This window comes from Trichomonas vaginalis, chromosome IV, assembly GCF_026262505.1.
Source record: "Trichomonas vaginalis G3 chromosome IV, whole genome shotgun sequence".
NCBI classification, from domain to species: domain Eukaryota; phylum Parabasalia; order Trichomonadida; family Trichomonadidae; genus Trichomonas; species Trichomonas vaginalis.
The window spans coordinates 3,111,316-3,127,096 of record NC_067206.1 but is presented as its reverse complement, the minus strand read 5'-3'; the positions used below and the strand labels follow the sequence as shown (position 1 = coordinate 3,127,096).

At 33.6% G+C, this 15,781-nt stretch overlaps 1 protein-coding gene across 1 annotated transcript, besides 6 other annotated features; it reads right to left on the bottom strand.

Moving 5' to 3' along the window:
* Positions 1-18: part of a mobile genetic element that runs on past the window's edge.
* Positions 1-18: part of a terminal%2Cinverted (terminal inverted repeat of Banshee-A3 transposon ID:TVAGG3_0018970) that runs on past the window's edge.
* Positions 19-417: 399 nt separating this feature from the next.
* Positions 418-2,294: a mobile genetic element.
* Positions 1,109-1,182: a mobile genetic element.
* Positions 1,513-1,772: a mobile genetic element.
* A 4,053-nt stretch (positions 2,295-6,347) lies between the features above and the next one.
* Positions 6,348-6,560: a mobile genetic element.
* A 5,579-nt stretch (positions 6,561-12,139) lies between these two features.
* TVAGG3_0018920 (KilA, N-terminal/APSES-type HTH, DNA-binding family) lies at positions 12,140-12,391 on the bottom strand (the record flags this gene model as incomplete). Its single annotated transcript, XM_001324685.1, has 1 exon — positions 12,140-12,391. The coding sequence occupies one exon, from the start codon at positions 12,389-12,391 to the stop codon at positions 12,140-12,142; it is 252 nt and encodes an 83-aa protein (XP_001324720.1).
* Between the last annotated feature and the right edge of the window lie 3,390 nt (positions 12,392-15,781).

Here is a 15,781-nt window from a genome sequence, read left to right as displayed (position 1 = left end):
GAATTTCTGTTTACAACAATTCAAATGCTGATATTTATTAATTAATTTCTGATTTTTGTCTTTAATTCTTCAAAAAATCAAAACACTATTTGCCGAGTTAGAAAGCATAAAGTTCACTTGATTTCGAACCTAATTTTTTTTTGTTTAAATATTAAATTTCGAATTATAATAAATCTATTTTAGTGAGTCAATTTAATACAATTCCTTTCATTTGGGCGAATGAAGCGCACAATTTTTAATTTTATAAAAATTCTTATTCTCATCTTGAAATTCTACAAAATTTTTACCTTAGTTTAGTCTGCAAATTGTATTTCTATAGTTAATTTCTTATTCAATTAAAATCTTAAATTAGTTACAAATTTAAAAGTTATTCATATTCATATCTTATATTTTCATATACATTTAATAAATTGAATGTATGGCAGTCCCAACGGGAACCGCGGTAATTTACCGAGGTTTCCGCACACCGGTTCCTTTTTTAGGAATTTTTTAGATTAAAAAATATGCTTTGTAAATCATTTTTTGTAAATCGGCAAAAATTTGGAAATATTCTGACGACAATAAATCTGGGAATAGTATTTTAAATACGAGAACAACCTATTTAAAAGTGTTTCGCTCGATTTTGTATAATTTCAAATTTTCGCATATAGCTTTCCGTGAATTACCGTGATTTTACCGCCACATCAATAGTTTAACGACACTTTTTCCGTAAAATTGAGTTACGGGAATCCGTAAGATTACCGTACCTCACTTCTAGTTGAAAATAGCATTAGTATATAATAAATAGATATATTATTCATATTTTTGATTTTGAATTACGGAAAAAGTGAGTTCAGAACTTCCAATTATTATTTGATTAATTATGTTAAAAATACTATAAGGAATTAAAATACATAATGTTGAAATTTGAATTACGGAAAAAGTGAGGGTGAAAGTGAAGTGAAAAAGTAAGATATTTTTTGTTGAAATAATCATAGTTGTACAATTTTGAAACTATATGTAAAGCTATAAATTGAATAAATTCAAAAACAAAAATTGTTTATTCTTATTAATAAATTTATATTAATCAATATTTGAACAACCCGTAATTAAAATTGAATTCCTCTTAAAATTTAATCCATACGTTAATTTTTAATTTGCTCGGCGAATGCCGAGCTTCCCTACTTCTCTTGTCATTCCTTCAAAAACTCTAATCTCATCGCACTTACAAACATCATGATTTGATGTATTGTCGAGAAATCTTAGACTTGTTTGTCATTTGATTATAGCATTTGAAAGTCATCTCGAAAATCGATTAACAAGACAATTTCCCAAACATCTACATACAAGTAGATGATGGTAAACCCATTAGAGTTGTTTTGCTATGATTCCTCCAATCTTATGATGAGAAAAATCATATCAAAACAGCTCTAATCGAACATTCTACACAGCTTAGCATCCAGCTAGTTCCAAGTAATGCGATTACAACATCAACGGCCAAAGCCTTTCAGAGTCCTTTAATCATTTCTTCTCATCTCAATGTGAAGTGGCCCCAAACGAACTACAAGCTGACGTTACAACGCATTACAACCCGGTTAATACGAGCATATACATTAGAGCTGCTTTGTTATGATCTCCCTCGTCAATTGATGAGAGATCTCATTATGAAGCAGCTCCAATCGAACTAAAAACCTACATACAAATGAGTGAAAACAAACTCATTAGAGTTGTGTTGCTTTGATTTCTCTCATCAGAAGATGAGAGATACCAGAACAAAACAACTCTAATCAAACTTTCTACACAACTCAGCACAGTATCAATGCAAAGTAATGCGTCTGTATCGTTAACAAGCAAAATTGTTTCGGGTCCTTCCATTTTGGAAGAATTCGGAACAACTTTGCGAATTGATAGTGTAAACCCATATATATGAAAGCGTGCATGCATAAAGACAGGTATTGTCAGCAATGACTACCTGCCCAGCTATGAGTGATCAGAGAATTACCATCTCAGGCTTTTTGAGAACGTTTCAGCCAGGACCCTCGTATGTTGACTGTGAGAAAGGCATCCTTTATCTGAAAGAGATGCTTTTCCAACAATCAAATTCGAAGATCTTCGACGTTGTTGTAAAAAGAGAAGGAGAAGGAAAGAAGAGGAAGGAGAGGAAGAAGGAAAGGAAAAGAAGAAGAAGAAAAAAGAAGGACTTATTAAATATAATGCGCACTTAATAGTGCCGAGGCGGCGGAGCCGCCGAGGCGCGATTTTTTTGACCCTATATTACCGCACGGCAATGTTTTTCTCGATTTTGTACAGCCCTAATTGAATGTATTCTTATGTTTAAAATTTTAAACTATTTATAAAAAAATAATATATCAGCTTAAACTGAGTGAATTCTAAGATATCAGTTAGTATACATATCTTCAGTACTGTGGCACTGCGCGCCATCTTACCGAAGATATGTCAATCTGACACTTTACAAAACCACTAACGTATATTTTACATCACAGATGCAATATTTCTAATAACCTTAAACTATTTCTGCCACGTAAAGTATTTATCACATAAACCACCTCATCTCACCTCTCTGTACGTTATATATTGTGCGCAGGTCATTGTCCATGGCAACTCCCCACGACACAATGCACGTGCATGAAAAAATAAACGTTCTCACTAACGTACACACTAACGTTCACACTAACGTTCTCACTTACAAAAGTATTGCAACTCCTCCCATTGCTGTGCTTCACATAACAGCTCATAATCTTCTGACTCACTACTGTCGCTCCAATCGTCTGAGTCAAAGTCGCTGTCAAAATAAATGTATGTAAGTTTTGACAAATGTAATGAAACACGCTTACCGTTTGTATCTACTGCTTGTATATATCTTCCATTATGTTTGCTATCATAAATGCTTAAACTAACTTTACCCTTTCTCCCTCGTATCTGATAGAATGTATTTTCACGCGGAACGAAGAACAAGTTCTTGAACTCATGACCTCCTTACTGTTCTCATGAACTATTTCATTATTGCATGTATGACCTCCTCACTGTTCTCATGAACTATTTCATTATTGCATGTATGACCTCCTTACTGTTCTCATGAACTATTTCATCATTGTTCTCATGTATGACCTCCTCACTGTTCTCGTGAACATGTTTCATTATTGCATGTATGACCTCCTCACTGTTCTCATGAACTATTTCATTATTGCATGTATGACCTCCTCACTGTTCTCGTGAACATGTTTCATCATTGTTCTCATGTATGACCTCCTTACTGTCTTTCATAAGCGTTTCAAAGTCTCCTTTACTCATTACTTCAATCTCATGCTGTTCACAGTAGTACTTAAACTCACTGTATATGTCTTTGTTGTATGTTATATTGCTTCCCATGTACTCCATGAATTTTTCAACACTAACGCCAACACGTAGGACAAACATTCATGACTAACATTACTGTATAACGTAAATGTTTTGTCGAAACTTCTTCGTACATGTTTTGTCATGACTTCTTCTTCGTATATGCTTTGTCATGACTTCTTCTTCGTATATGCTTTGTCAAAACTTCATCGTACATGTTTTGTCGAAACTTCATCGTACATGTTTTGTCGAAACTTCATCGTATATGTTTTGTCAAAACTTCTTCGTACATGTTTTGTCATGACTTCTTCATCGTAATGAGCGTAAATGATCCAAAAATAATGTTTATGTTAGAATGTTAGATCTAACACCTTTTCTAACATGTTTTCTCACCTCATGAATTTTCATGATTTCTTCATCGTAATGAGCGTACATGTTTTGTCAAGGTTTCATCGTTTATGCTTTGTCATGATTTCTTCATCGTAATGAACGTACATGTTTTGTCGAAACTTCTTCATCGTTTATGCTTTGTCAAGACTTCTTCATCGTAATGAGCGTATATGCTTTGTCATGATTTCTTCATCGTAATGAGCGTACATGTTTTGTCATGATTTCTTCATCGTATATGCTTTGTCAAACATGAACGTAAATGATTTGTCAAACATGAACGTATATGTTTTGTCATGATTTCTTCGTTTATGCTTTGTCAAACATGAACGAAAGACTTTGTCAAACATGAACGTAAATGTTTTGTTATGATTTCTTCGTTTATGCTTTGTCATGATTTATTCATCGTAATGAACGTTTATGCTTTGTCATGATCATTCATCGTTTATGTTTTGTCGAAACTTCTTCATCGTAATGAACGTTTATGCTTTGTCATGATCATTCATCGTTTATGCTTTGTCATGATTTATTCATCGTTTATGAGCGTTTATGCTTTGTCAAACATGAATGTTTATGCTTTGTCGAAACTTCTTCATCGTTTATGTTTTGTCATGATTTCTTCATCGTAATGAACGTTTATGAATTTTCAAGACTTCTTCATCGTAATGAGCGTACATGTTTTGTCATGATTTCTTCATCGTAATGAGCGTATATGTTTTGTCGAAACTTCTTCATTGTAATGAGCGTTTATGCTTTGTCATGATTTCTTCATCGTAATGAACGTTTATGCTTTGTCAAAACTTCTTCGTTTATGATTTGTCATGATCATTCATCGTTTATGATTTGTCATGATCATTCATCGTTTATGATTTGTCAAAACTTCTTCGTTTATGATTTGTCAATACCTCATCGTTTATGATTTGTCATGATTTCTTCATCGTAATGAGCGTACATGTTTTGTCAAGGTTTCATCGTATATGTTTTGTCGAAACTTCTTCATCGTTTATGCTTTGTCATGATCATTCATCGTTTATGATTTGTCAAAACTTCTTCGTTTATGATTTGTCATGATTTCTTCATCGTACATGAATTTTCATGATTTCTTCATCGTACATGTTTTGTCATGATTTCTTCATCGTAATGAGCGTACATGTTTTGTCAAGGTTTCATCGTTTATGTTTTGTCATGATTTCTTCATCGTAATGAGCGTACATGTTTTGTCATGATCATTCATCGTTTATGCTTTGTCAAACATGAACGTTTATGCTTTGTCGAAACTTCATCGTACATGTTTTGTCGAAACTAAACATATATGTTTTGTCATGATCATTCATCGTTTATGCTTTGTCGAAACTTCTTCATCGTAATGAGCGTATATGCTTTGTCATGATTTCTTCATCGTAATGAACGTAAATGATCCAAAAATAATGTTTATGTTAGAATGTTAGATCTCACCTCTTTTCTCACCTCTTTTCTCACCTCTTTTCTCACCTCATGAATTTTCATGATTTCTTCATCGTAATGAGCGTACATGTTTTGTCAAGGTTTCATCGTTTATGCTTTGTCATGATTTCTTCATCGTAATGAACGTACATGTTTTGTCGAAACTTCTTCATCGTTTATGCTTTGTCAAGACTTCTTCATCGTAATGAGCGTATATGCTTTGTCATGATTTCTTCATCGTAATGAACGTACATGTTTTGTCGAAACTTCTTCATCGTTTATGCTTTGTCAAGACTTCTTCATCGTAATGAGCGTATATGCTTTGTCAAACATGAACGTAAATGATTTGTCGAAACTTCTTCATCGTAATGAACGTATATGTTTTGTCATGATCATTCATCGTAATGAGCGTATATGTTTTGTCGAAACTTCTTCATCGTAATGAACGTAAATGATCCAAAAATAATGTTTATGTTAGAATGTTAGATCTCACCTCTTTTCTCACCTCTTTTCTCACCTCTTTTCTCACCTCATGAATTTTCAAGACTTCTTCATCGTAATGAGCGTATATGTTTTGACGAAACTTCTTCATCGTAATGAGCGTATATGTTTTGTCATGATTTCTTCATCGTAATGAGCGTACATGTTTTGTCATGATTTCTTCATCGTAATGAGTGTACATGTTTTGTCAAACATGAACGTATATGTTTTGTCATGATTTCTTCATCGTAATGAGTGTACATGTTTTGTCATGATCATTCATCGTAATGAGCGTATATGTTTTGTCGAAACTTCTTCATCGTAATGAGCGTATATGTTTTGTCGAAACTTCTTCATCGTAATGAGCGTATATGTTTTGACAAACATGAACGTTTATGCTTTGTCATGATTTCTTCATCGTTTATGCTTTGTCATGATTTCTTCATCGTAATGAGTGTAAATGACCCAAAATATATTTTAGGGTAGAAGGGTAGATCTAACCTCATTTCTACCCTCTTGAATTTTCATACGGAATCTCTTCTCTCGGTTTTCCGAGGGAAGCAATCATATGAGGAAATTCTTCTAAAAGTTCTTTTGTCTGTTGGTTTTCAAACCAATGATATGCTTGCTTTGTAGAACGAAGAGTATTATAAGGCATTTTGTGAAGAATATAACAACCGCCGGAATTCAGACGGTTGCTTTTTATACAAAATTCACACAGGAAAATTCTTGAGTTTTGGATGAACGAATACGGTCAAGCCAAAAGTGGCTCGACCTCAAAACAAACATTTTATGATCTTACTAAGGCATTTATGAATGAATTCAAAGGTATTTGCATACATCCTGACCTCGTTCATTTTGTTGCTGAATGGTGCTCTGTAAAGTATGCATTTTATGTCAAATATATTATGGACTCCATAGACAAGAAAGTTCATGAGAAGTTAGATGAAGAAGAACTCGAAGATACAGTAGAGAATGCAAAACATTTTTGACGAAGTGAAGATCTTCACTTCGTCAAAATGTGATGCAAAAACAAGCATTTTATGAGCTTACTAAGGCGTTATGAATGAATTCAAAGGTATTTGCATACATCCTGACCTCGTTCATTTTGTTGTTGAATTCAGCAAAAATAATGTTTAGGGTAGATGGTTTTTAGGTGTCACTACGTCACCATGTCACCATGTGTCACTCGGTTAATTAACTTCTCTTAAAATTACTGACAACATGACATTTAGACAACAGTCCAGGAAATAAACTTCATCGTATATGTTTTGTCGTGATTTCATCGTATATGTTTTGTCATGATTTTATCGTAAATGATTTGTCAAGATTTCATCGTAATGAGTGTAAATGACCCAAAAATAATGTTTACGTTAATGTTTTCAGGTTATTCAATAATTAATTATTTTTGAAGAACTGAAGGTGTCACTACGTCACCATGTGCTACCAGGTTAATTAACTTCTCTGAAAAAGTGTGACAACATGACATTTAGACAACAACACAGGAGGAAGGCAGTTATGAATTATTTTTGAAGAACTGAAGGTGTCACCAGGTCACCAGGTCACCAGGTTATTTAACTTCTCTGAAAAAATGAGACAACATGACATTTAGACAACAACACAGGAGGAAGGCAGTTATGAATTATTTTTGAAGAACTGAAGGTGTCACCAGGTCACCAGGTCACCAGGTTATTTAACTTCTCTGAAAAAATGAGACAACATGACATTTAGACAACAACACAGGAGGAAGGCAGTTATGAATTATTTTTGAAGAACTGAAGGTGTCACCAGGTCACCAGGTCACCAGGTTATTTAACTTCTCTGAAAAAATGAGACAACATGACATTTAGACAACAACACAGGAGGAAGGCAGTTATGACTTCATCGTATATGCTTTGTCAAACATGAACGTATATGCTTTGTCAAACATGAACGTATATGCTTTGTCATGACTTCTTCATCGTATATGCTTTGTCATGACTTCTTCATCGTATATGCTTTGTCAAACATGAACGTATATGCTTTGTCATGATTTCATCGTATATGCTTTGTCATGATTTCTTCGTTTATGTTTTGTCAAACATGAACGTAAATGTTTTGTCATGATTTCATCGTATATGCTTTGTCAAACATGAACGTATATGCTTTGTCAAACATGAACGTATATGCTTTGTCATGACTTCTTCATCGTATATGCTTTGTCATGACTTCTTCATCGTATATGCTTTGTCAAACATGAGCGTAAATGTTTTGTCATGATTTCATCGTATATGCTTTGTCATGATTTCTTCGTTTATGTTTTGTCAAACATGAACGTAAATGTTTTGTCATGATTTCATCGTATATGCTTTGTCAAACATGAACGTATATGCTTTGTCAAACATGAACGTAAATGTTTTGTCATGATTTCATCGTAATGAGCGTAAATGATCCAAAAATAATGTTTATGTTAGAATGTTAGATCTAACACCTTTTCTCACCTCTTTTCTCACCTCATGAATTTTCATGATTTCATCGTATATGCTTTGTCAAACATGAACGTATATGCTTTGTCAAACATGAACGTAAATGTTTTGTCAAGACTTCTTCATCGTAATGAGTGTAAATGATCCAAAAATAATGTTTATGTTAGAATGTTAGATCTAACACCTTTTCTAACATGTTTTCTAACATGGAGGATTTCATTAGATATACACATTCTTCCTTCATTTCATTCTATACACAATTTACATCATAGACGATTTAATAGATATAATACTTTACTGTTTCATCTGATATAAACATCTTCCTTCATTTCATTCTATACACAATTTACATCATAGACGATTTAATAGATATAATACTTTACTGTTTCATCTGATATAAACATCTACCTTCATTTCATTCTATACACAATTTACATCATAGACGATTTAATAGATAAAATACTTTACTGTTTCATCTGATATAAATATTATTTGGTGAAAGTATCCTAAAAAATTTGATGACTTTAACTAAAAATAATGTTTAGGGAAGAATGTGTATATCTAATGAAATCCTCCATGTTAAAAACATTTAGAAAAGGTGTTAGATCTAACATTCTAACATAAACATTATTTTTGGATCATTTACACTCATTACGATGAAGAAGTCTTGACAAAACATTTACGTTCATGTTTGACAAAGCATATACGAAGAAGTCATGACAAAACATTTACGTTCATGTTTGACAAAACATATACGAAGAAGTCATGACAAAACATTTACGATGAAATCATGACAAAACATTTACGAAGAAATCATGACAAATCATTTACGTTCATGTTTGACAAAGCATATACGATGAAGTTTCGACAAATCATTTACGCTCATTACGATGAAGAAGTCTTGACAAAACATTTACGATGAAGTTTTGACAAATCATTTACGAAAAAATCATGACAAAGCATATACGAAGAAGTCTTGACAAAACATTTACACTCATTACGATGAAGAAGTCTTGACAAAACATTTACGTTCATGTTTGACAAAGCATATACGTTCATGTTTGACAAAGCATATACGTTCATTACGATGAAGTTTCGACAAAACATGTACGAAGAAGTCATGACAAAACATTTACACTCATTACGATGAAGAAGTCTTGACAAAACATTTACGTAAACATTTATTTCCTGTGATGTTGTCAAAATGTCATGTTGTCTCATTTTTTCAGAGAAGTTAAATAACCTGGTGACCTGGTGACCTGGTGACACCTTCAGTTCTTCAAAAATAATTCATAACTGCCTTCCTCCTGTGATGTTGTCAAAATGTCATGTTGTCTCATTTTTTCAGAGAAGTTAAATAACCTGGTGACCTGGTGACCTGGTGACACCTTCAGTTCTTCAAAAATAATTCATAACTGCCTTCCTCATTAATCCTCCTGTGTTGTTGTCTAAATATCATGTTGTCTCATTTTTTCAGAGAAGTTAAATAACCGAGTGACACATGGTGACATAGTGACACCTTCAGTTCTTCAAAAATAATTAATTATTGAATGACCTGTGTTGTTGTCTAAATGTCATGAGTTAAATAACCGAGTGACATAGTGACACCTTCAGTTATTCAAAAATAATTCATAACTGCCTCCCTCCTGTGTTGTTGTCTAAATGTCATGTTGTCTCATTTTTTCAGAGAAGTTAAATAACCGAGTGACACATGGTGACATAGTGACACCTTCAGTTCTTCAAAAATAATTAATTATTGAATGACCCGAAACCATCTACCCTAAACATTATTTTTGGGTCATTTACACTCATTACGATGAAGTATTGACAAAGTCATTACGATGAAGAAATCATGACAAAACATTTACGTTCATGTTTGACAAAACATTTACACTCATTACGATGAAGAAGTCTTGACAAAACATGTACGATGAAACCTTGACAAAGCATATACGCTCATGTTTGACAAAGCATATACGTTCATTACGATGAAGAAATCATGACAAAGCATATACGCTCATTACGATGAAGAAGTCTTGACAAAACATGTACGTTCATTACGATGAAGAAGTCTTGACAAAGCATATACGTTCATGTTTGACAAAACATTTACGATGAAGAAGTCTTGACAAAACATTTACGCTCATTACGATGAAGAAATCATGACAAAGCATATACGATGAAGTCTTGACAAAGCATATACGTTCATGTTTGACAAAGCATATACGATGAAGAAATCATGAAAATTCATGAGGTGAGAAAAGAGGTGAGATCTCACCTCTTCACCTAAACATTATTTTTGGGTCATTTACGTTCATTACGATGAAGAAGTCTTGACAAAACATGTACGAAGAAATCATGACAAAACATATACGTTCATGTTTGACAAAACATATACGTTCATGTTTGACAAAGCATATACGTTCATTACGATGAAGAAATCATGACAAAACATATACGATGAAGAAGTCTTGACAAAGCATATACGATGAAGAAGTCTTGACAAAGCATATACGATGAAGTCTTGACAAAGCATATACGTTCATGTTTGACAAAGCATATACGATGAAGTCATAACTGCCTTCCCCTGTGTTGTTGTCAAAATGTCATGTTGTCACACTTTTTCAGAGAAGTTAAATGACCTGGTAGCACATGGTAACATGGTAGCACCTTCAGTTCTTCAAAAATAATTCATAACTGCCTTCCCCTGTGTTGTTGTCAAAATGTCATGTTGTCACATTTTTTCAGAGAAGTTAAATGACCTGGTAGCACATGGTAACATGGTAGCACCTTCAGTTCTTCAAAAATAATTCATAACTGCCTTCCTCCTGTGTTGTTGTCTAAATGTCATGTTGTCACATTTTTTCAGAGAAGTTAAATGACCTGGTAGCACATGGTAACATGGTAGCACCTTCAGTTCTTCAAAAATAATTCATAACTGCCTTCCTCCTGTGTTGTTGTCTAAATGTCATGTTGTCTCATTTTTTCAGAGAAGTTAAATAACCTGGTGACCTGGTGACCTGGTGACACCTTCAGTTCTTCAAAAATAATTCATAACTGCCTTCCCCTGTGTTGTTGTCAAAATGTCATGTTGTCACATTTTTCAGAGAAGTTAAATAACCTGGTGACCTGGTGACCTGGTGACACCTTCAGTTCTTCAAAAATAATTCATAACTGCCTTCCCCTGTGTTGTTGTCAAAATGTCATGTTGTCACATTTTTTCAGAGAAGTTAAATAACCTGGTGACCTGGTGACCTGGTGACACCTTCAGTTCTTCAAAAATAATTCATAACTGCCTTCCTCCTGTGTTGTTGTCAAAATGTCATGTTGTCACTTTTTTCAGAGAAGTTAAATAACCTGGTGACCTGGTGACCTGGTGACACCTTCAGTTCTTCAAAAATAATTCATAACTGCCTTCCTCCTGTGTTGTTGTCTAAATGTCATGTTGTCACATTTTTTCAGAGAAGTTAAATGACCTGGTAGCACATGGTAACATGGTAGCACCTTCAGTTCTTCAAAATAATTCATAACTGCCTTCCTCCTGTGTTGTTGTCAAAATGTCATGTTGTCACACTTTTTCAGAGAAGTTCATTAACCTGGTAGCACATGGTAACATGGTAGCACCTTCAGTTCTTCAAAAATAATTAATTATTGAATAACCTGAAAACATTAACGTAAACATTATTTTTGGGTCATTTACACTCATTACGATGAAATCTTGACAAATCATTTACGATAAAATCACGACAAAACATATACGATGAAGTTTATTTCCTGGACTGTTGTCTAAATGTCATGTTGTCAGTAATTTTAAGAGAAGTTAATTAACCGAGTGACACATGGTGACATGGTGACGTAGTGACACCTAAAAACCATCTACCCTAAACATTATTTTTGCTGAATTCAGCAACAAAATGAACGAGGTCAGGATGTATGCAAATACCTTTGAATTCATTCATAACGCCTTAGTAAGCTCATAAAATGCTTGTTTTGCATCACATTTTGACGAAGTGAAGATCTTCACTTCGTCAAAAATGTTTTGCATTCTCTACTGTATCTTCGAGTTCTTCTTCATCTAACTTCTCATGAACTTTCTTGTCTATGGAGTCCATAATATATTTGACATAAAATGCATACTTTACAGAGCACCATTCAGCAACAAAATGAACGAGGTCAGGATGTATGCAAATACCTTTGAATTCATTCATAAATGCCTTAGTAAGATCATAAAATGTTTGTTTTGAGGTCGAGCCACTTTTGGCTTGACCGTATTCGTTCATCCAAAACTCAAGAATTTTCCTGTGTGAATTTTGTATAAAAAGCAACCGTCTGAATTCCGGCGGTTGTTATATTCTTCACAAAATGCCTTATAATACTCTTCGTTCTACAAAGCAAGCATATCATTGGTTTGAAAACCAACAGACAAAAGAACTTTTAGAAGAATTTCCTCATATGATTGCTTCCCTCGGAAAACCGAGAGAAGAGATTCCGTATGAAAATTCAACAGGTTAGTTATCGGGTTAGAAAACGTGTTAGATCTAACATTCTAACATAAACATTATTTTGGGTCATTTACGCTCATTATGATGAAGAAGTCATGACAAAGCATATACGATGAAACCTTGACAAAGCATAAACGATGAAGAAATCATGACAAAACATTTACGATGAAGAAGTTTCGACAAAACATATACGCTCATTACGATGAATGATCATGACAAAACATGTACACTCATTACGATGAAGAAGTTTCGACAAATCATTTACGTTCATGTTTGACAAAACATGTACGCTCATTACGATGAAGAAATCATGACAAAACATATACGTTCATGTTTGACAAAACATGTACACTCATTACGATGAAGAAATCATGACAAAACATGTACGCTCATTACGATGAAGAAATCATGAAAATTCATGAGGTGAGAAAAGAGGTGAGAAAAGAGGTGAGATCTAACATTCTAACATAAACATTATTTTTGGATCATTTACGTTCATTACGATGAAGAAATCATGACAAAGCATATACGCTCATTACGATGAATGATCATGACAAAACATATACGTTCATTACGATGAAGAAGTTTCGACAAATCATTTACGTTCATGTTTGACAAAGCATATACGCTCATTACGATGAAGAAGTTTCGACAAAACATGTACGTTCATTACGATGAAGAAATCATGACAAAGCATAAACGATGAAACCTTGACAAAACATGTACGCTCATTTCGATGAAGAAATCATGAAAATTCATGAGGTGAGAAAACATGTTAGAAAAGGTGTTAGATCTAACATTCTAACATAAACATTATTTTTGGATCATTTACGTTCATTACGATGAAGAAATCATGACAAAGCATATACGCTCATTACGATGAAGAAGTTTCGACAAAGCATATACGCTCATGTTTGACAAAGCATAAACGATGAAACCTTGACAAAACATTTACGCTCATTACGATGAAGAAATCATGACAAATCATAAACGATGAATGATCATGACAAAACATATATGTTTAGTTTCGACAAAACATGTACGATGAAGTTTCGACAAAGCATAAACGTTCATGTTTGACAAAGCATAAACGATGAAACCTTGACAAAACATTTACGCTCATTACGATGAAGAAATCATGACAAAACATGTACGAAGAAGTTTTGACAAAACATGTACGATGAAGAAATCATGACAAAACATAAACGATGAATGATCATGACAAAACATGTACGAAGAAGTTTTGACAAAGCATAAACGATGAATGATCATGACAAAACATATACGTTCATGTTTGACAAATCATTTACGTTCATGTTTGACAAAGCATATACGATGAAGAAATCATGACAAAACATGTACGCTCATTACGATGAAGAAATCATGAAAATTCATGAGGTGAGAAAACATGTTAGAAAAGGTGTTAGATCTAACATTCTAACATAAACATTATTTTTGGATCATTTACGCTCATTACGATGAAGAAGTCATGACAAAGCATATACGCTCATTACGATGAAGAAGTCATGACAAAACATGTACGAAGAAGTTTTGACAAAACATATACGATGAAGTTTCGACAAAACATGTACGATGAAGTTTTGACAAAGCATATACGAAGAAGAAGTCATGACAAAGCATATACGAAGAAGAAGTCATGACAAAACATGTACGAAGAAGTTTCGACAAAACATTTACGTTATACAGTAATGTTAGTCATGAATGTTTGTCCTACGTGTTGGCGTTAGTGTTGAAAAATTCATGGAGTACATGGGAAGCAATATAACATACAACAAAGACATATACAGTGAGTTTAAGTACTACTGTGAACAGCATGAGATTGAAGTAATGAGTAAAGGAGACTTTGAAACGCTTATGAAAGACAGTAAGGAGGTCATACATGCAATGATGAAATAGTTCATGAGAACAGTAAGGAGGTCATACATGAGAACAATGATGAAATAGTTCATGATGTCGTTCGTGAAGAAGCCATTGCAACAAAGAATGAGATAAAGGATTTCATAGAACTTAACAAGGAGGAGTTTAAAGAAGGCTATGAAGTGAAAAGATGTGAAGAAGATTTCTTGGCGTATTTGAAGAAAAAGAGACTAAAGCCAATGGCTCAAAATAAGTTTCAATCGATGTTTGAAAAGAAACGTTTGAGCTATGGTGGTGTAAGAAGCACATATTACTTTGTTAAGAAGTGAGGACATTTATTTTTGTTGTTAGTGTTGGAGTTTGTGTTTGTTGTTAGTGTTTGTCATTTGTGCTGAGGTTAGTACTTGATGTTAGTGTTGGAGTTTGTGTTTGTTGTTAGTGAGAGAATACATTAAATCAGGAACTATTCCAGAAGGTTTTTACATTCATACTATGAAGGATGGTAGAGTTCAGTTTAGAAAGATAAAGCAACCATTAGATAAAGAAAGAATTTTGAGAAAGATTAAACTTCATGAGGACAACATTGCTGAACTTAAGAAGAAGTTAGAAGAGTTGGAGAAAGGAAGAGAGTTATAAAGCAATGAGAACGTTTATGTTATGAGAAATTTTTAACGTTAGTTTTATTTTTACTGAAAATTTTTATTTGGATGTAATGACGAAAACTATTGAGATAACAAACTACAACGGTCATGAGTTCAAGAACTTGTTCTTCGTTCCGCGTGAAAATACATTCTATCAGATACGAGGGAGAAAGGGTAAAGTTAGTTTAAGCATTTATGATAGCAAACATAATGGAAGATATATACAAGCAGTAGATACAAACGGTAAGCGTGTTTCATTACATTTGTCAAAACTTACATACATTTATTTTGACAGCGACTTTGACTCAGACGATTGGAGCGACAGTAGTGAGTCAGAAGATTATGAGCTGTTATGTGAAGCACAGCAATGGGAGGAGTTGCAATACTTTTGTAAGTGAGAACGTTAGTGTGAACGTTAGTGTGTACGTTAGTGAGAACGTTAGTGAGAACGTTTATTTTTTCATGCACGTGCATTGTGTCGTGGGGAGTTGCCATGGACAATGACCTGCGCACAATATATAACGTACAGAGAGGTGAGATGAGGTGGTTTATGTGATAAATACTTTACGTGGCAGAAATAGTTTAAGGTTATTAGAAATATTGCATCTGTGATGTAAAATATACGTTAGTGGTTTTGTAAAGTGTCAGA